The following is an 18406-nucleotide window of genomic DNA, read 5'->3' as shown; positions in this document are numbered from 1 at the left end:
CATACTCCATGCTTTATTTTTCAGTTCCTCAAGAGACAAGACCTTCTGAATGTTCTTGCCCGGATGATGAGGCCTGTCGGTGACCAAGTGGTATGTTCATTATTGTCACATTCATGTAGTTTAATCATCAATTCTATGTTTTATGAATAGTACTTTCTTTCTTCTCTTACTATTTTGTTTTTCTTTTCATATTAAACCTTACAGGGCATAATATAAATTTGACATTTTAGCTATATTTGGGGAAGATTCCTGCAGATCCTGAAACTAATAAAACACACAAAAGGGACCCTCCCCTACTTATTAAGCTTTAGATATCTGCTTTAGGACCTGGGAAAAAGCACAATAAACTTGGAAAGAAGGTACTACTACCCTGATTTAGTTATCACACTGGAAAAATCGCTCCGTGAAAAGCCCAGATCAATTTAAAAACTGTATTTCATAAAATTCCAATTTCTTTACAAAACATTTTTCATAATCTTTCCATAACAAGTCATGAAGTATCCTACTTCTCTGGTGTTGGCAAAAGTCACCAGTTTTTTTCCTTTACACTCCGCAGCCTTGTGCTTCTGCATCTCAATCACGCTTCCAACCTCTCTGTTTTGTAAGAAAATTTAAGAAATCAGAATTATATGAAATATATTTTCAAAATTGATCTGGACCTTCCCTCCAAGATCCTGAAACTAAGCCTATACATTTTGTTTTTTCATGAGGTAATCTATGCTGGCTTACAGCCAAAAGTATACTTTATATTCCTCAGACCTACTTTTGGATACACCTTAATAACTCTCTGTAACCATTAAAGGAGCACCCACCCTTCTTTAGCCGTATCCTGTAGTAGTAAATTTGTCAGGCTCTGATTAGGATTCCCTGAAAAGTTTTAAAACCAATTAGGAATCATTGTAGGTCTCCTATTCAGCACAACACAGTTGCATGGTGAAAACAATCCTTTTACCAAATCGCCTTAGATTCTTTGATACTAGGTGGAAATTCATAAGGAAGTTTGCGTATTTAGGATACTAAGATTAAGAACACCCCTGTCCCTCAGGGATTGTAGCACTGATAGTGCCATTCTGGGGGTGACTAAAGTAAAAACAAATCTCCCTGCCCACCATTGCAGACTGGTCGGGCAGTTTGAAACTGCTGACCCTGCTATTTTAAAACCATTGGAAAGTCAACTGTCCCCCTTAAACATAAGTCACCCTAGGGCAGACCTACCCAGTCCTAAGGCAGGGTGCAGCATATTTCATGGGCAGAACATGTGTTTTACTTGTTCTGACAATAAAAACTCGATACTGGTATTTCTGTAGAAATACTTGGTCATTCCGTTGGCAAGTGCAGGGTTACATTCTGACTCCTCAGCTGTGCTAACTCCTGAACGGTGCAACCAAACTTGATTGACCTAGGTATCAAACAAATCGTTACATTAAACTGACTTGGTTCTCAAGTCGAAATTAATGTAACGAAAGAGTGTAACTTTTACAATGTCACCAATTTCTTGCTTTCAATCTCCTGTGCTCTTATTTGTTCTACATGGAGCTTGAACCCAAGGACGCATTCACCCCTCCTGGGGATATACATGCTAACGACTCCCAGGAAAGAAGACATGAGGAGCCTGTCCTGGGGGACAAGTGTTTCCTCCAACCTGCAGAAAGCCACGCAGGTGTTGGTCCAAGGCAAACTCCAAAGCTGAATCCACTTTTAAAGACAAAATGTCGAACATTTGGGAGAGGGGCAGCCTAGCTGGCACCTGGGAATGAGAGGGGGAACCAGTTGTTAGAACGGTTTTTCAAGGGCGTGTAACCCACTTGTTAGCCACATCTGAGTTGAGCTATGGAGCTCTGGAAACTGTGAGAAGGGTTCTGCCATCTTCGAAGTGGGCAGAATGGTGCATCCCGGGATAGCCAGACACCGCTGTTTCTCAGGAAGGGGTCATCAGAAGGGAGGAAATCTGGTAGCCCATTGGCTACTAACCACTTCCTACCCTGAGGGCATTTTCTATACATAAATAAGGCACCCCTGGCACCTAGAACGCAGATCTTGACTGGACTGGAAAAAAGGACTATCCTGCTGCACCAACTTCCTGGCATAGTCTGCACTGATGTGTCCTGCTCAAGGAGAAGTAGTCTCCAGAGCCCAGCCAAAGCAGAGAGACCCCTCATCACCTTCGTGGACCGAAGAACTCCTGTAGGAAGACCTAGACAACTGGGTCTCATTCACAGCATTCTTTTTTTTTTTAAATCTTTTTTTATTGAGAGAAGCAACAGAAAAGCATTACAACCAAAACAATTGCAGTTCAGTATCAACATTTTCAAGTAGTGCCAGCATTCCTGAGCATCTTCATACATGCTGTATCCTCAACATCCGGATCACTTTCATAGGTAGCCATTAAACGAGGATATGGTGACTGGAACTGCTGGGAGATGGCTTCTTCAGAGGAGTTAACTGTTATTGAGGGCCTTGCTGGTCTGCTTGACTGACTCCCTGCCAGAGTTGATGCCCCAAGTAACTTTAACCGACTGCATTACAACATGTACATTTTATTTTATTCTTTTGTAAAGCTTTTTATTGATTTTTGTTATAACCTAACCGTTTCTACATTTGGTACAGTACACAGAGCAGATAGTACAAACTTATGACAACACATTATATATTATTACTACTCTTGTCAAAACATACACATTAATTATAACTGAGTGTTCCCATGCAAGAAATCCCACGTGATTTGAGCCCCAGATATTTACTTTCATTCTTCTCTGCGGGGGTGTGTCCTCTGCGGGATTGTGGTTCTCCGCTTATGGATCAGTCTAGTGTGATGTCTTGAAAGACGGCCCATCCCCTCCAAGTTTTGTGGTGTTTTTGGGGGCACCCCCGTGGTACTTACATTGGATGCTCTAGGCCCATACAGTGGTCCATGTCCTTAGCTCATTTGGTGACAGATGGGCTGTTGTGGCTTTCCATTCCTGTGCTATATCATATTTATCAGTCACTAAGCCTAACCCTTTACCCTCGGTGCACTCTGTGATGTGTTGTAAGGTTAGCTTGGGGTCCCTGGGAATTTTTCAGCACAACATCCCATCCAGGGTTCTCAGTATCTGGTCCCAAAAGGTAGAGAGGGTAGGGCATTGCCAGAATGTATACATTAAGTGTGGTTGCATCGTAAACCTTTTCTTAAAGGGATCAGACCTATCTTGAACAGCCGAGCTGGGATGAGGTACGATCGCTGCATTGATTTGAGTTTACATCAGGCAAAACTGAGACGCCTCAATCCAGTCTTGCTCATCCAGGGGTCCCAGATCACATTCCCATGCTTCCCTCGCTCCCACCATAAAGTCTGCCATGATTCAGAGGAGCATATAATGTCTAAAGGTTTGTGGTTTTAATAGGAGTTTGGCCTCCAGTGGGCAGTTTACAGGGATATCTTCAACTGACTGTATATAGGGCAGGAGGGCATGTCATAGCTGGAGGTATCAGAAGAACTGGTAGCGATGAAGGTCATATTCGATTGTAGGTCCTGGAAGGACTTCAGTGACCCATCATTTATTACTTCTCTGAGTACAGAGATGCCAATGGTGTCCCAGGCAGAGAAACCGCGAAGGGCAACGACCTGTGGAAGACTGCTGCCCCGCCATTGTGCGGTCTCTAGTGTGAGTTTGCTGGCCCATCCCTTGGATGTGAGCGTGTCAGCACATAATGTAAACACAACTTCGTGGCGGTGGGTAGAAGGCTGCGGTGTGTGCCCCCATAGAGTAAATGCGGATGTTTGGTGCAGCCCCTGATCCACCCCACAGTCATGTACGTTGGATCATCAAATCCCTCAAACCACCAGTCATTCAGAACGAGAAGGTAGGTGGCTTGGTAGTATAGGAGTATGTCAGTATTAGCAATACCGCCGCCATGTGTGGGACGGCAGCACTTTTCCCAGGGCTATTCTTGGGGCCCCACATCAAGGTTCTTAGCAAGGCGTTAACTCTAGCAAAGAAAACTCAACCGATCGAGTATGAAATAAATATGGAGCTGGTAGAGAATCTTCTTCAGGAACACAATTTGAAGAGGGCGATTTCACCAGAATTTTGTGTCTTTGTTGAGACCAATTTAGGATTGTAAGTTGGACTTGCTTGCCTCCTTTCCAAGGTAACAAACTCCCCCTGGTATTTAAAACCCAGCTGGCACCTCTAATCTAAGGTGCAGAGGGTGTAGACGGTGGACAAGGGGCGATGGAATAAATTGACTACTTGGCCTCATTCATGCAGAGGACAGAGTAAGACTTGAAGAATTTGAAGAACGCGAGGGCCGATTCCTCTGCGTTATCCAAAAAACATCAAGACATTCTACCCGTAGCGGGGAATTCTGGCACTCAGCTCTGTGGACCATTGAAATCCATGGAATAAAGCATTGACTCGCACTCAGGCTTCCAGTGTCTCTATGGCTAGTGCGAGCAGCAAGGGAGAGAGAGGGTACTTCTGCCCCCCCGCCCAACCCCCCTCCACTCTTACCCGTGTGTTAAGGTTGGTGTGAATTAAACGTATATAGCTAATGAAGCGTCGGCCAAAGCCGTATTGCTCCAGAAGTGCAAATAAATAATCCCAGTTGACTGACTCAAATGCTTTTTGAAAGTTGACCAAGATCAGTGCCTGGTGACCCGGCAGCCTTTCGCTCAACTCTACTGCTTAGTAAGCCCACCAGTTGTGTCTAGTGGCTCGGCCGGGCATAAATCAGGACTGGTCTGGGTGTACTATGGGGGAGATTGCTCTAGTAAGCCAAGGGGTGAGCATTTTAGCCCAGATGTTCACCTTCGAATTCAGTAGGGATATCGGCCGGTATTCTTTGCATTTGGAACCCTGGAGGGCTAGTTTCAGTATAACGATTATTTCGCCAGCCCGTAGATCATGGGGGAGCCCCTCCAGCTTCAGGGTCTCATTGAAGGTGCTTAGTAGCAAGGGGCACTTGCCTATTTTTTTGCTTGTTTACTGTTGAGTGCAGTAAAATGCTGTGATTTACTATACCTTTTACATTTTATATCTCCGAAACCCTCCTGTGGATCTTTTTTTTTGTGATATCCAAAAAAATACAAATAGTCTATTTTTATCAATTGGTATGGGAATTTCTTCTTCAATTGTTTTAAATGCTTTACACTTTTTCCTCTGTGTAAGAGTTGCTGCTCCGAGCCACAGCTACCCACTGTTGATTTGAAGGTTTGACAAATGAAACCTAAGAATCATAAAGGGGTTGGTAAGTGTATAACACCGTGAGGTCGTACAACCACACCATAAAATACACCCCATTTCCTCACACAAGGCTTTTGGATTAACAAAAAACCCTGTTTCTTTACATAGACTTGAGACATTGCCTGGTCCAAGTAGGAAGATGTCTCTGTATAAACTATACCAAAATGAGGTATAGCATGCACATAGTCCAGTGGAACCCCAAAGGTAGGCAGAGGTAAAAGTAGAATACTCTCTATTTGTGGTAGTGTGGGCAAGCAGTAAGGCTTTATCAGCGGGCAGTGTTAAGCATTTGTTGTACACACTATGGCAAGAAATGATGTCACACACTCAAGGATTGAACTCGGACCAATTTGTTTGTATCAAAAATATTTTGTTATTTTACTTCTAGAACCATGCCAAGCCTGATGCAGGTAAGTGAAATAATACTTTGCAAAATCTTATGCAGTTATTTACAGTGAATGCAGGTTCAAATGCAGTTAGTTGAATTACAGGTAAGTCAACAGTTCAAATACTTTACAGATTACTGTGCACGCTACTTTTTAGATTGCTTTTGCTAATTAGTGTGATACGCCTAGATATCTCACTGAGACATTTCTTAGCCGAAAGGTAAGTAATTCACTTTTAGTACATTTGCAGTTTTTCAGTATTTCATACAAACCAACTCCACACTTAAAATATTTTTTAAGGAAAAGCAGTCCATCCAATCCTATGCAAGGAAATGAGGGGGGGGGGGGGGCGTGGCCTGCAGGGGCAGCATGGCGGACGCGTTCTAAGAGCACTCCGTCGTATGCCCCTTTAATCTGTCATACTTCTCCTATACTGCAGACATCTCGTACCGCAGAGCGGTGGGCAATGCCCTAGTGCCACCCCCAGGAGCCAGCAGAGACCGGCGGGGAATTCGGAGAGCGAGCTGTCCGTGGTGCAGCGATACGCGGGCGTGTGGCTGAGGAGCAGACACCATGATTGCTCATGCGTGGCGCCTATGACTGGGCCTTGCCTTCTGTACACAGAAAGCTGCTTACGCAGTGCCACGACAGAAGAGCGGTGTGTGGCGGCGTGGGGTAGAGCCGGTCTCCAAGACATAAGGAGCATCAGGCGGTTTGATCGGAGGTGCCGGGTGCCCCCGCATTACTCTGTGGAGCGCCGGTGAACTGCGGTGGGGTTGTGGCTGCGATGGGCAGACAGAACGCCTGGGCCCCACCTTCCGGGCACAGAGATTTGTTTGCACCGTGCCCCCACTGGAGAACGGAAAGAGGCAGTGTGAGAAGGAGCCGGCCCTGGGAAGCAGAAGGCCGCCGGACGTTCGGCCTGTAAGGTGCTGAACGGAGGTGTGCACTCAAGTTGCAGTCGAGAGGGGATGAGTGTTGCCCCCTTGAGCGATGAGGTCAGTGGTGTGGAGGTCCTCTTAAGCAGCCGGAGCCTGTGTTGATCGATTGAATTCCCTGTGTGGGGGGCACCAATTGAGTTGGTGAGGTGGAGATGGTGGCTGTTCAAAGGTGGATAAGGCGGGGGGGGCCAAACCGGCCTGAAGCAAGCCTTAAAATAGCAAAAGGCCCCTGGTGAGACCCGGACTGAGTATGTGACATACAATTAGACTACTGGTGTGCAATGGGAAGTGCCAGTGTAGGTCACCCCGGCTGACCCTGCCGATAGGGCCACATCCAGAAGAGGTGGCGCTACTAGGAGGGGTGATGCAGATAGTAGCTCCTGTGTGACACGGATGTGTGTACTTCGACAAGAGCATTCGACCCATGAGGACAGTGGCGACACGCTGCGGAACAAAAGGGTAGCGTGGGGCCTGGTGCCCTGTGAATGTGTACTCTCCAAAGTGGTACCTTGGTCGAGCAGTAAGGCAGTACCAGAGGGCAGTGCAAAGCATTTGTTGTACACTCAGTCAGCAAAAGATTTCACACGCTCAAGGACTAAACTCCAGGCCAATGGTTGTTATATCCAAAGATATAGTTGTTTTATTTTTAGAACCAGCAGGTATAAAAATATACTTTGCTAGGTATGAATACTTTCATGTAATTACTTTGCAAGGAAGCAATAAGGTATGTGAACACAATAGGTACAGGGGTTTCTGAAGACAACACAAGTCTACACACACTTTAGCATTGAGCTTAATGGATTATCATAAAAGTACAGTTAATTACAGGGTAGATTACTTTAGTAGTTCCAGGTCTAAATCCTAGATTCAGTCCTGAGGTCTAAGCTGAAACCAGATTAGCAAAAACGTTTTAGTTACTGTAATGAATTTTCATGAATATAAAGCTTTTTTTAAAGTTCACAATTGGAAACTTTTCAATGTAAATATGACAATGTTACTCAATGGGAGAAAATTCAAGTTGCAGGTAAAGTACGACCGCGTTACTTTTGTAATCCAGCACTGGTCTCCTAGGGCCAGCACTGAGGTCTTAACTTAAATCAGGTAGGTAATTGTGTTTCAGTATTTCATAAGGTTTTTAAAGAATATTTCAAGTTTTCAAAAGTAGACACTTAGAAGAAATTTCATAGAAAAGCAGACAATGGGTTCCTATGGAGAAAATACAGATTACTAGTAAACCCGGTAAGAATTACTTTTGCAGTTTAGTACTGGGCTGAAAGGTACAGTACTGGCTTCTCCTCTGATCATAGGTGAGTACTTCGGAATTTGGCTGATTTTGTATGAATATTTTCAGTTTTCAAAACTTCACACTTAGAAATGTTTTGAGTTAAAATTGGTCAATGTTATTCAATGGCAGGTAAGTGGGTTCCCGGTTTCCAGGTGAGTACTTGGCTGGTGAAGTTATGGTTCTGGGCATAGACTCAGGGTTCCCCCAAGGTAAGGTAGGTACAGTTGGTTCAGCCCCAGCAGCACAGGGCCGGCCGGGTGCAGAGGTAGTTAGGCCCAATGATATCCAATGAGGGAAAGAGAGCCTTGGGTTGGTGGCTGCTGGCTAGCAGGCCACGCGGCTGTGGGAGCTGGGCTCCTGGTCACTTGCTCAGTGCAAGGGGGGGGAAGTAGGATAGGACAAAGGTGGCACAGCCAGCAGCACTCGTGCGGCTGGGTGCAGGGTGCTTTTGAGCCGCTGGGCGCTCAATGTTATCCAATGGGAAAGGTCAAAAAGGAACAAAGACTGCAGGCTCGGGGACAGATACTCTCCAGGGACGACCAGCACTTCGAGAGATAAGTTGGGATCTTGGAGCACAGGTAGGTACCCCAAAGGGAGGCACAGGGGCTGGGGGGTGCCCGGTGCAGGGGTCTCTTTGTGTGGAAAAGCTTACCCTCAGCTGCTCGCGGTTGGGGTGGCCCCTGGTTTCGGAGTCTGCAGGCATCGTCTGGTTCATCGAGCAGGGTCTTTGGGCACTGAACTTTGGGTCCCAGTCGCCAGGGGGACATCCTCGTGGTCTTGGTTCGGTTGGGCCCGGCCCGGGCTTGACGGGTGCAGAGTGGGCTGGTCAGGAGCTTCCTGGCCGGCACCAGGTGAGTTGTTGCAGCAGAGCCTCTGCTGATGGGAGTCCCAGTCTTTCAGATGGTCAAGGCAGGCAGGTCCTCTGGGTGTCCCAAGGAGCAGGTTCCAGTATCGACAGGCCGGTAGGGCTGGGGCCAAGTCAGTTGTTGTTGTCCTGTTAGCAGCTGCACGGCGGGTCTTCTTCTTCTTGATCTTCTTTTCGTATTGGGATCTGAGGAAGTAAGGTTCAAGGAGCCCTACTGAATTTAGGGGCGTAACAGGTAGGGCAAAGACAGGGACCAATGGGTCTCTGTCCTGGGGTGGGTACACCCCCTAGCCTGCTCCTCTCCTGTGGGAGGGGGGCAGGAGCCTAGCTGGGATTGGGCAGGGCTCCCCATCTACAAGATGGCCAGAGCCGGGGGTCGTGCTTCACCTAGTCTCCCCCACCTGAGGGGTGAGGTTGGCACAGGCTGGCACGCTCCTCTTCCTGACGTAGTTTTTCCACCAGTCTTCCCGCCAGAGTGAGGATCAGAAATGGTGGGGGCCGGTTGCTGGGTACAGCAACTGGTCTGGAGAAGCTCATAGAGGCGGCATGCCTTTTGAAGCTTCCCCCTGCCCATCCTGGGGGAGGAGACCTAGCACCTCGCCCAGGACGTGCATTGTTGCAGGCCCAGGAGAGGGGGGCCTCTCCACCCAGGGGTCCTGCAACATGTCTGCTGTGTGGCAGCCTCCGCAGCCACTCAGCCCAGACGTGGATTGGAGGTTAGGTTTGCAGAGGGCGTCTCTAAGATGCCCTCGGGTGCATTTCACATTAAATCCCACACTGGCATCAGTGCGGGTTTAATGTGCTGAGAAGTTTGGTACCAAACTTGTCAGCCTTCAGTGTAGCCATTATGGTGCTGGGGAGCTCGTAATGACAACCTCCCAGCACCATATACTCTTGATGGCATCACTGCACTTACAGTGCCCAGGAATGGCCCTGTGTACCGTAGGAGCACAGGGCTCATGCACCTGTGCCCACACCTCTGGCATAGGGCACCCAGCTAGAGGGGTGAGTGACGTATGCCAGGGCAGTGGGTTCTGTGGGCATGGCACACCGGGATGTGTGCCTTGTCGACTCTTGGTTTAGTTCTGTACTTAGGCTCTCAGCCTGCAAAGGCAGTGTGTGGGTGCCAGGGTACAGGGTCCCTGAAGGTGTCACTATACGAGCTGCAGCCCTCAGGTGTCTTCTCTGATCACCAGGCCCTGGGTACCTAGGGTACCATTTACTAGGGGCTTTCAGGTGACTAGTGATGCCAATTGGGTTTCTAGTTTCAGCACAGTTTTAGGGAAGGAACACAGGCCCTGGGTACCTGGTTGGCAGGAACCCAGGGCACACTCAGTCAAAGCACATAAGCAGTTCAGAAAAAAGTCTGGGCATACCAATGCAAGAAAGATGGCACTTTCTCACAGACTGGGTCAAGGGCTTCCTTGCAAGCGGTGGGTACCGTCGATGCTAACCCACCGCAACCTGTGGGGGAGTGTATAGTGCCTGATGATCGCGTGGACACTATACTGCAAGCTATTGAGCGCTATAGCGCATCCATGGAGGCCAAATTACACAAGGTGGCTATGAACCTCAACCTACTGCATGCAGAATTTGAAGGACCGGGTCACTACCGTAGAACAGGAGGTTGCTGAATTGAAGCCATTGAGTTCCAGGAGAAACAGCAGAAGGCTCATGAAGTGCAGATCCGATATGTTGAAGATCGCATTGAGGATGCAGAGGGCCGCTCGTGGCTGAACAACGTCTGGTTGATTGGGCAGCCGGAAGGTGCAGAGGGCAAGGACGCGGTCTTTTTCCTGGAAACCAGGCTTAAAACCATCTTACCGCATACTGGATTGTCCCCATTCTTTACCATAGAAAGGGTGCACCATGTTCCAGGCAGGAAGCCGGCCTCCGGTGTTAGGGCGCGTCTGCTCATCTTTAGACTCCTACACTGGACGAGGAAACTGGACAACATCCAATATGAAAACGCCAAGGTGTTGTTTTTTCCAGACTATACTATGAAAGTCCAGCGCCAGCTGGGGTCTTTTCTGCTGGTCAAACGTCTGCTCCGGCTACTCAGTCTCTCATATTAGTTGATGTTCCCAGCCAGGCTCCGGGTAGTCTCTGATGGGAAGGCCAGGTTCTTCGACATTCCTCAGGATGTTTGAGACTGGCTAGATAAGACATGTTTGAATTCCTGCCCAAGACCCACGGGAACTGCTGCGATTTGGCATGAGGAAGCAGACAGAAAAGGATCCAGGCGACGGCGGCCTAGAAGGCCTAGAAGGCAGTTCCTGGGATCAGCGGCGGTGCCTGGCCCGGATCAGATCCATAAAGAGCGACAGGAGGTGGTTCGCATTGCGGTGCATATGGCGGAGGCAGCGTCACCGGAGGATAAAATGGACACTTCCTTCCATTCCTCGGTAGCGAACTCCTCTGATAAGGTGTCACTGAGAATGCCGGACGTTAGACCTTAGACGGCGGATGGTATTGTATGAAAATGGCTGTCTTGGGAATACATTAGAAGAGGCTGATGGGTGAATTGCTATAGGAGTTTCTAGTGTTTCTAATGTTTGTGTTCTATCATGTGTTAGGTTGAGAGAGGGCTTGTGTATTGAGGGTGTCTCTGAGGCCAAGGGGGCTTGCTGTCCTTGATTGTCAGATCTGTAATATGGCAATGCATTATTAACCATCTCAGGTGGGGACTGGAAGAGTATACCCTGCATGGTTGCACAGCCCCCCTGTTTGCCCCATTTCTTCGGGCCAGTAGGACATGCGGCTACGTTGCTGTATGTTGTATTTGGACGATGCCCCAGTGTTCTGAGGGTTGCCCTTATACAGTTTCTTCCCTCCCTAATTGGTTTTTCCTTTTCCATTTTTGCTGCGGGAGCCTGTGGGGGAGACAGTGGAAATTTTGATATGCAAGCCCGACTGCTAAGTATCGGTTTCCGGGAAGGTGAGACCACTGTTCAATGTTGTATGCTATATTTTGATCTGCCATGGGTCACGTGATACTTACCTGGAATGTCCGGGGTCTCCGTTCACTATCCCGTAGGTATGCAGTGTACTCCTATTTAAAACACCATAACATGCACGTAGCATTGTTGCAGGAGACGCACCTAAAGGCGCTGGAGATTACTCGATTACAAAGCACGTGGAGGGGTAAAATATATGCCACGGACTACTCCCTTTTTGCTAGAGGAGCCCTGATCTGCATACGCCCGGGGACATCCTTTGCCCTGGATGAGGTCCTTACGGACAGGAAGGGCAGGTATGTGCTGGTTAATGGTAAATTGGACGGACGTCATGTACTACTGGGAAGCGTATATGCACCGAATGTGGACTTGGGCCACTTTTTCGGCCAGTTCTCCCTTGCTTTGGGAAAGTGGTGTGAGATCTCGTGGTTGTTGGGTGGGGACTTTAACAGTGTTTTGGATGATGGGGACTGACAGTTCCTTTCTGCCGCTCAGGGGCTCGGCCGCCACGAACAACTTTGCAGTGTTTAAGGGCTAGGCACAGGGCTGGGGTCTGGTGGATGTTTGGAGACCTCAACCGGGGGAGAAGGTGTTTTCATTTTTCTCAGCACCTAAACCTACATATTCTGCTTTATAGGTTCTTTGGGTCCCCCTTGCCTCTTTCCCTATGTCTCGAAATAGGAGTATTGGGGTGCACACACTCCGATCACAATCCTCACTGCGTTGTGTTGGCTTGGGAGGGCGGGATCCCGAGGGTCCCTACATGGAGGCTGCAACCAGGCCATGCTTGATGATTTGATGCTTCGAGAGAAGATTGGTGAGGCTATAGGGAAATACTTTGCACGCAATGCGGGGACTGCTTCCTCGGCGATGATTGAGTGGGCGGCTATGAAAGTCACTTTGAGAGGGAAGTGTTTGGGGCTGGGTTGCACGCTGCAACAACAGGTGGCATTGAACCTGCATGATGTAGGAAGACATCTGTTGTCATTGGAATATAGGGCGGAAGTAGATGCTGGGAGTTGGCTGACCTGGTGGAGGCGCTAGAAACATGAAAGCTACTTGACCGACCTTGCTGCCTTAACTTTGCAACACACTCCACGTTAGTGCACGCTAAAGCCGAACGTTCGGGCCTCTTCTTGCCTGGCTGATTATACAGGAGCAGTTGGGTGGGCTAATTCCGGCTCTCCGGTCTTCGGATGCGGTATACGCAGCTAGCAATCCATGGTGAGCTGTCCGCACATTTCACGCTCGCCTTGGAGGGGGTAGTACAGCAGTTCTTATAGGGGCTTCAGTTTCCGGTTCTGTCGCGGGAGCAGTGGATGGAGCTAGATGCCCTGCTCACGCTGGATGAGGTTCGGGGTATAATGAGGTCTTTGTCATCTGGGAAGGCTCCTGGCCCTGACTGGTTCCCCCACAAATTTTATAAGTCATACGCTAACCCCTTAAACCCACAGCTACTCAATGTATACACTGAGGCACTTGAGACCCTTCCCTCCTATCCTCAATGACGCAGGCTACATTGATCACCCTTCCCTAACCAAGTAGGGACCCCACTTCCGTGGGGGTTTACCATCCCTTTGCGCTCCTGAATGGGGACTATAAGATTTTTTGCGAGTATCCTGGCGAATAGACTGGCGCCACTGATCCCTCAAATGGTTCATCAAGGGCAAAACGAGTTTGTACCGGCCCGAAGCACGCCGCTTAATTAAAGGCGGCTGTTCAGGGTGCTGCGCTGTGCTACTAGGGACTGGCCGATGGCCAGCTGTATTGTGCTGGACTTGGAGAAGGCTTTTGACATAGTGGAATGGCCCTTTGTTTGCTGTGCTCCAAAAATTCTGACATATCTTAAGCCTTGTTGTATTACTGCAAGGGGCCCCTAGGTTTGGATGCGGCTAGGGACTCTCTCTCTCTCTTCTCTGACCCTATATTGATAGAACAGGGGACTCGCCAGGGGTGTCCCCACTCTCCCTTGATCTTCGCCCTTGATCTTCACCCTGGTGATTGAACCGTTAGCGATGGCGCTAAGAACCTAGTCACCCGACTGTGGGGATACGTCTTAGGGAATGCACACATGCAATTTCGCTTTATGCGGATGACATTTTGTTGTATGTTAAAGATATTCTGGTGATCCTGCAAGTCGTTTCTGCTACATTGAGGTCTTTTGCATCTCTGTCCGGGCTGGGGGTGCACTGGGGAAAATCTTGCCTATAAATGTAAATGTAAATGTAAATGTACATGTATTTATATAGCGCAAATCGCCCACATCGCAGGCATCTATGCGCTTGCTTAGGGAACCCGTCCTGGTATTCCCCTGTGAGATACCCCGGCAGAGTATCCACAAGGTGAAAGCCAGGCATCCCGCAGCGAGGGGCCGTTGTGGAGATTAAGCAAACTATTGCCCAGAGTCGCATAGTGTGAACCCGTGAGTCGAGTAGGCACCGGAGTGAGAATTATCGAGTCCGTGGAATTATTGAGCCCAACTCCCGTCGGGGCGGGGAAATGAACCCTGGTCCAGGGCCGATCTCAGCTTCCGGGTCTGCCGCCTCTAACCCCTGAGCCACACTTCTCCACTCCCCTCTCTCTATACCCCTTTAATCCTGGTACGGAGGATCCGGATTGGGAGGTAAATGGGATGGTAGTGCTGTGGCAGCCAGTTGCGTACAGATATTTAGGGATCCACATTTACCACAAAGATCAAGAGCTTATGGACGGTAACATCACGAGTATGCTCACAGCGCTCAAGTCTCAAAGTTTTGGAAGTCGCTCAACCTCTCGGTCATAGGTAGGGTGGAATTAATCAAAATGATCATGTTACCACTTCTCCTTTATTATTTTGCTAACTTGCCGCTCTATCTACATGTGTCCTTCTTCCGATCACTGGAGAAGATTGTTCGGGATTTCATCTGGAACAATTTGCGGTGCAGGGTGGCACTTGCGAACTTATACCTGCCTCATTCAAGAAGGGAGACTGGCCCTCCCCAACCTAGAACATTACTTCTTAGCATCTAAAATCATGTGGGAGGCGAAATGGGTGGAGGAACTACACTTGTCGGACTCAGCGGAATGTGACCCCCTGTATTCCCTGGAGAAAATTCTTTCCATATTCCTTCCCTGTAACGGATCGAATTAATCTCTTCCCCCTATTAGTCTTGACGGTGCAGAAATGCTTCTGCATGGCGCTTCGTCTTACCAGACACATCACACCGTATGCGCCCTCTGTGCCCATATTAGGTATGCCGACCGTGTAGGGTCACGTACAGAGTACGGACCTTACAGACTGGGTGGGAGTTGGTATAATTTCCATAGGGGACCTATACGATGAGGGCGGGATGCGGTCGTTCCTCGCAATCCCGACGACACATTTTCTAATGCAGTATGTGCATGTGATGGGTGCAGGAAGACATCTGCTGAAATGGTTTGCAGAGTCGATCAGGGAGCATACCCTATTAGACTTAACGCTGTTGCAAGGTAAGTGGGAGGCAGATCGGGGGAGACCTTATTCGGAGAAGGAGTGGTCCATGGTCCTGGAGCGTACCAAGCAGGTCCTCAGAAACGCATGTTTCAGGTTAATCCAGTTTTGCATTGTACATAGGGCTTATCTCTCCCCAGATGAAATCAATAGTTATTTTCATAGTCCGAATGCAAGTTGTCCACTGAGGTGCAAGTTGTCCACGCTGCAAGCTGATCTATTACACATGCTCTGGTCCTGCCCCACTTTGCATGCTTACTGGGAGGGGGTGTTGGGGGCGCGAGCCACGTGCACAGATGGAGAGGTTCCACGGACATGGGAGACGTGCATCACTGGTGTATTTCCAAGTAATAAAGAGCAGAAAGCATTCATCCGGTTTCTGGATCTGAGTTTCATTGTGGCCAAACTGTTGATCACCCGCAGGTGGAGGAGGCCCCACCTTCGAAAGCTTGGTTCCTCTCCATGCTGAACTGGGTGAAGGCTAAAGCGGTTTCCCTGGTGAGGGAGGACCATTGGGTTTGCAAACATTTTCCATCTCCACTGCATGGAACAGGTATGTGCGCTGCAGGGGCTAAGGGTGCCGGATGACCCGCTGGATGTTCCCACTCCGGAAGAATAGTGGGTTATGTAGCCATAGACTTATGTCCTAAGCTTTGTATTGATGTGTAGATTGAGTTCCCTGTGCACCCATGTGATAATTGATGGGCTCCTGTCTTATGATAACTAGTAACTGTGTTTCCCTCATTACCCCTGTGCGGGACTTGCTTCCCTTGCCGTCCCCATTTCCGTTTGCTTGTCCCACGTTGGGTGTTTTTCATAAAAAAAATTGACTTCATAAACAGATTGCTGTGCTATGGCAGAGTGAAGCCATAAGAAATGTGCTTATGTACTAGACAAGTATTGCATTATGGAAGATATAATGCACCTTAACGCAATTGTACCGCATTATGGACTGAGGGAGATGATTCTATGATTGACAGAATAAGCCGCTTGTCGTTACCAGTCATGTATAAGTTCGCTGATGTAACCAGGAAGTTGAGATGTTGATGTACGACCTGGACTTGTTACTTACCTACTGGCTCTGTAGGATGTTTTTGTATGATGATATATCGTTCTGTATTCATGTATACAGCAACAAAATCTTAATAAACAGATAAAACAAAAAATGGAAAGAAAGGAAGTTCCGGTTTGCAGGTAAGTACTTGTTTGTGGTAGTTGATATTCTAGGGTTGGAACCAGGGTTCCCCCAGGGTCGAGGATGCACTCACAGGACATCCTTAGCTGCACTAGGGTGGCTGGGTGCAGAGTGCTGAGGCCCAATGTTATCCAGTGGGAGATACGGGGCCTCCGGTAGGTGGCCGCTCGCGAGCAGGCCACAAGGTTGTAGGAGCATAGCTCATGGTGTGAGGGTCAGGGCAAAGGGTATCCGAATTGGCACCCAAAGTACACCCGGCTGGGTTCAGGGTGCTGTTTTGACATCAAGTACCCTGTTGATTTCAAAGGGGATTATCTGGTTGCAACAAACCCTGCAAGCTATGGGACGAGGATCTTCTGGAGGTGACCACTGATTAGAGAGGTAAGTTGGGATGCCTGGGGATGCTGGGACACCGTCGGTTGGGCCAGCAAAGGCCGTGGGACATTGGGTGCAGGGGTGTCTTTAGGCATCCGGGTTTCTTACCAGCTCTGGTCGCGGTCAGGGGATCCTCCAGAAAGGGGTTGCAGACGTTGATTGGAGATGCGAGGCAGGTCAAAGATCACAAGATCTCCGGTAAGGTTCCCTGGCGATACCTCCTCGTGGTGTTGGGACACTCTAACTCGGGCCGTGGATATCTGGTGCAGAATGGTGCAGATTTGGCCGGAGCCAGAGTCTGTCTCCCATGAGCACTGGATTTACTCACCCACAAAGTCTTGGTTTTGGAAGGCAGGGCAGGTCCTTCGGGTTCTTGAGGGCTGCTGGCTGCAGGACACACCAGGATTTCGCTGGAGCAGGTTCGAGGTGGGGACAGAACGGTAGGGATGGGGCCAAGTTAGTGGGCGTCCTACTCTTAGTTCAGCATGACATTTTCGGTCCTTCTCTTCTACTGGTCGGTTCTTGACTGAGGAGGCAAGGTTCGGTGTTGCCCTTAATATTTAGGTGTGTTACAGGTAAGTAAAAGCCGGACCAACTGGTCCCTTCCTTGAAGTGGGTACACCCCCTATTATGCCACCCTTCAGTGGGAGGGGGGCATATGCCTCTCTGGTTGGCTGGGTCCCCCATCTGCAAGATGGCGGGACTGAGAGTTTTGCTTCACCTATCCTCCTCCACCTGAGGGGTGGGGTTGGCAAAAGTGAGAACACCTCCCTTCCTCACTTGGTTTTTGTTGTAAATAGAATGAAGTAGGCAGCAGGACACGTCTTCTTGTAGATAGGTTGTATTTATTAAGTTACTAAGAATAAGTTAAGAAGTTAAGACACAGAGCAGTAGTTCCCCACAGCTGACCAGACCAACTGCCCATAGTAGAATCCCCAACACTACAGATAGAATGCAGCTATGTAAGAAGACAGAAACACAGAGAAAGGACTAAGGAAGCTAAGAAACAATGTAAGAATGTACAACATATCTTCCCCCCTACAAACAACAAATATGAAAACCTCAAACACGTAAGAAGATAAAGCATGGAAAACAGAAAAGAAAACGTATAACACTAAGGAGGTCAAAGACCTCAAGAACTTCCAGAACAAGGAGAGAAGAATCAGGATCAAGAAGTGAAATAAAAAGATCACTACGACCACCTTCCCCCCTTAAGAGACAAAAAATGAAGAGTCAGACCACTCTCTATCTTCCATCAATGTGGCCACCAAAGACAGAAAAAGAAAGATTACTTTCTCAAACAAAAATTGTCCATCGCAGATATTAGCTGCATAGAAAATACAACAGTTCTGGAAGGATACCTCCGAAGAAAATATGAATCTTGACTTCTGGGTCAATCCTTCGGGTTAAGAGCCTCAGATTGTTTTTAGGCTTCCAAAATCCTTAAAAATTTCGTTACACAGACTCTAGAGCTTCATGAACCACGGTCATGAACCCTGCCGGAGTTGAACCTCACTTCATTCTCTCCTGGTACAGGTTGTGGGAGTCTTGTCCACCACCGGTCCTGGGACGACGTCTGTCCACTCCCGGTACTCCTACCCCGGTCCTGGGACATCCTATGTCCACTCCCGGTACTTTCCAGTCCAGAGACTCTTCTGTCTCCACCCATCTCTTGATTTAACGGGTCCTGGAATCTGCTTCACTCTCT

The 18406-nt window shown here is 48.5% G+C and overlaps 1 protein-coding gene across 1 annotated transcript in view; it reads left to right on the top strand.

The window, feature by feature from the left end:
- The window catches only part of CCDC47 (coiled-coil domain containing 47), a 240077-nt gene that overhangs the window by 104812 nt on the left and 116859 nt on the right, over positions 1–18406 (top strand). The window contains exon 6 of the mRNA XM_086923806.1: positions 25–90. Within this exon, the coding sequence (XP_086779932.1) occupies positions 25–90 (66 nt within the window). The remainder of the gene's footprint in view (positions 1–24; positions 91–18406) is intronic.

The sequence above is a fragment of the Lissotriton vulgaris genome, chromosome 5, assembly GCF_964263255.1.
Source record: "Lissotriton vulgaris chromosome 5, aLisVul1.2, whole genome shotgun sequence".
Taxonomy (NCBI): domain Eukaryota; kingdom Metazoa; phylum Chordata; class Amphibia; order Caudata; family Salamandridae; genus Lissotriton; species Lissotriton vulgaris.
This window is presented reverse-complemented; position numbering and strand designations above follow the sequence as displayed.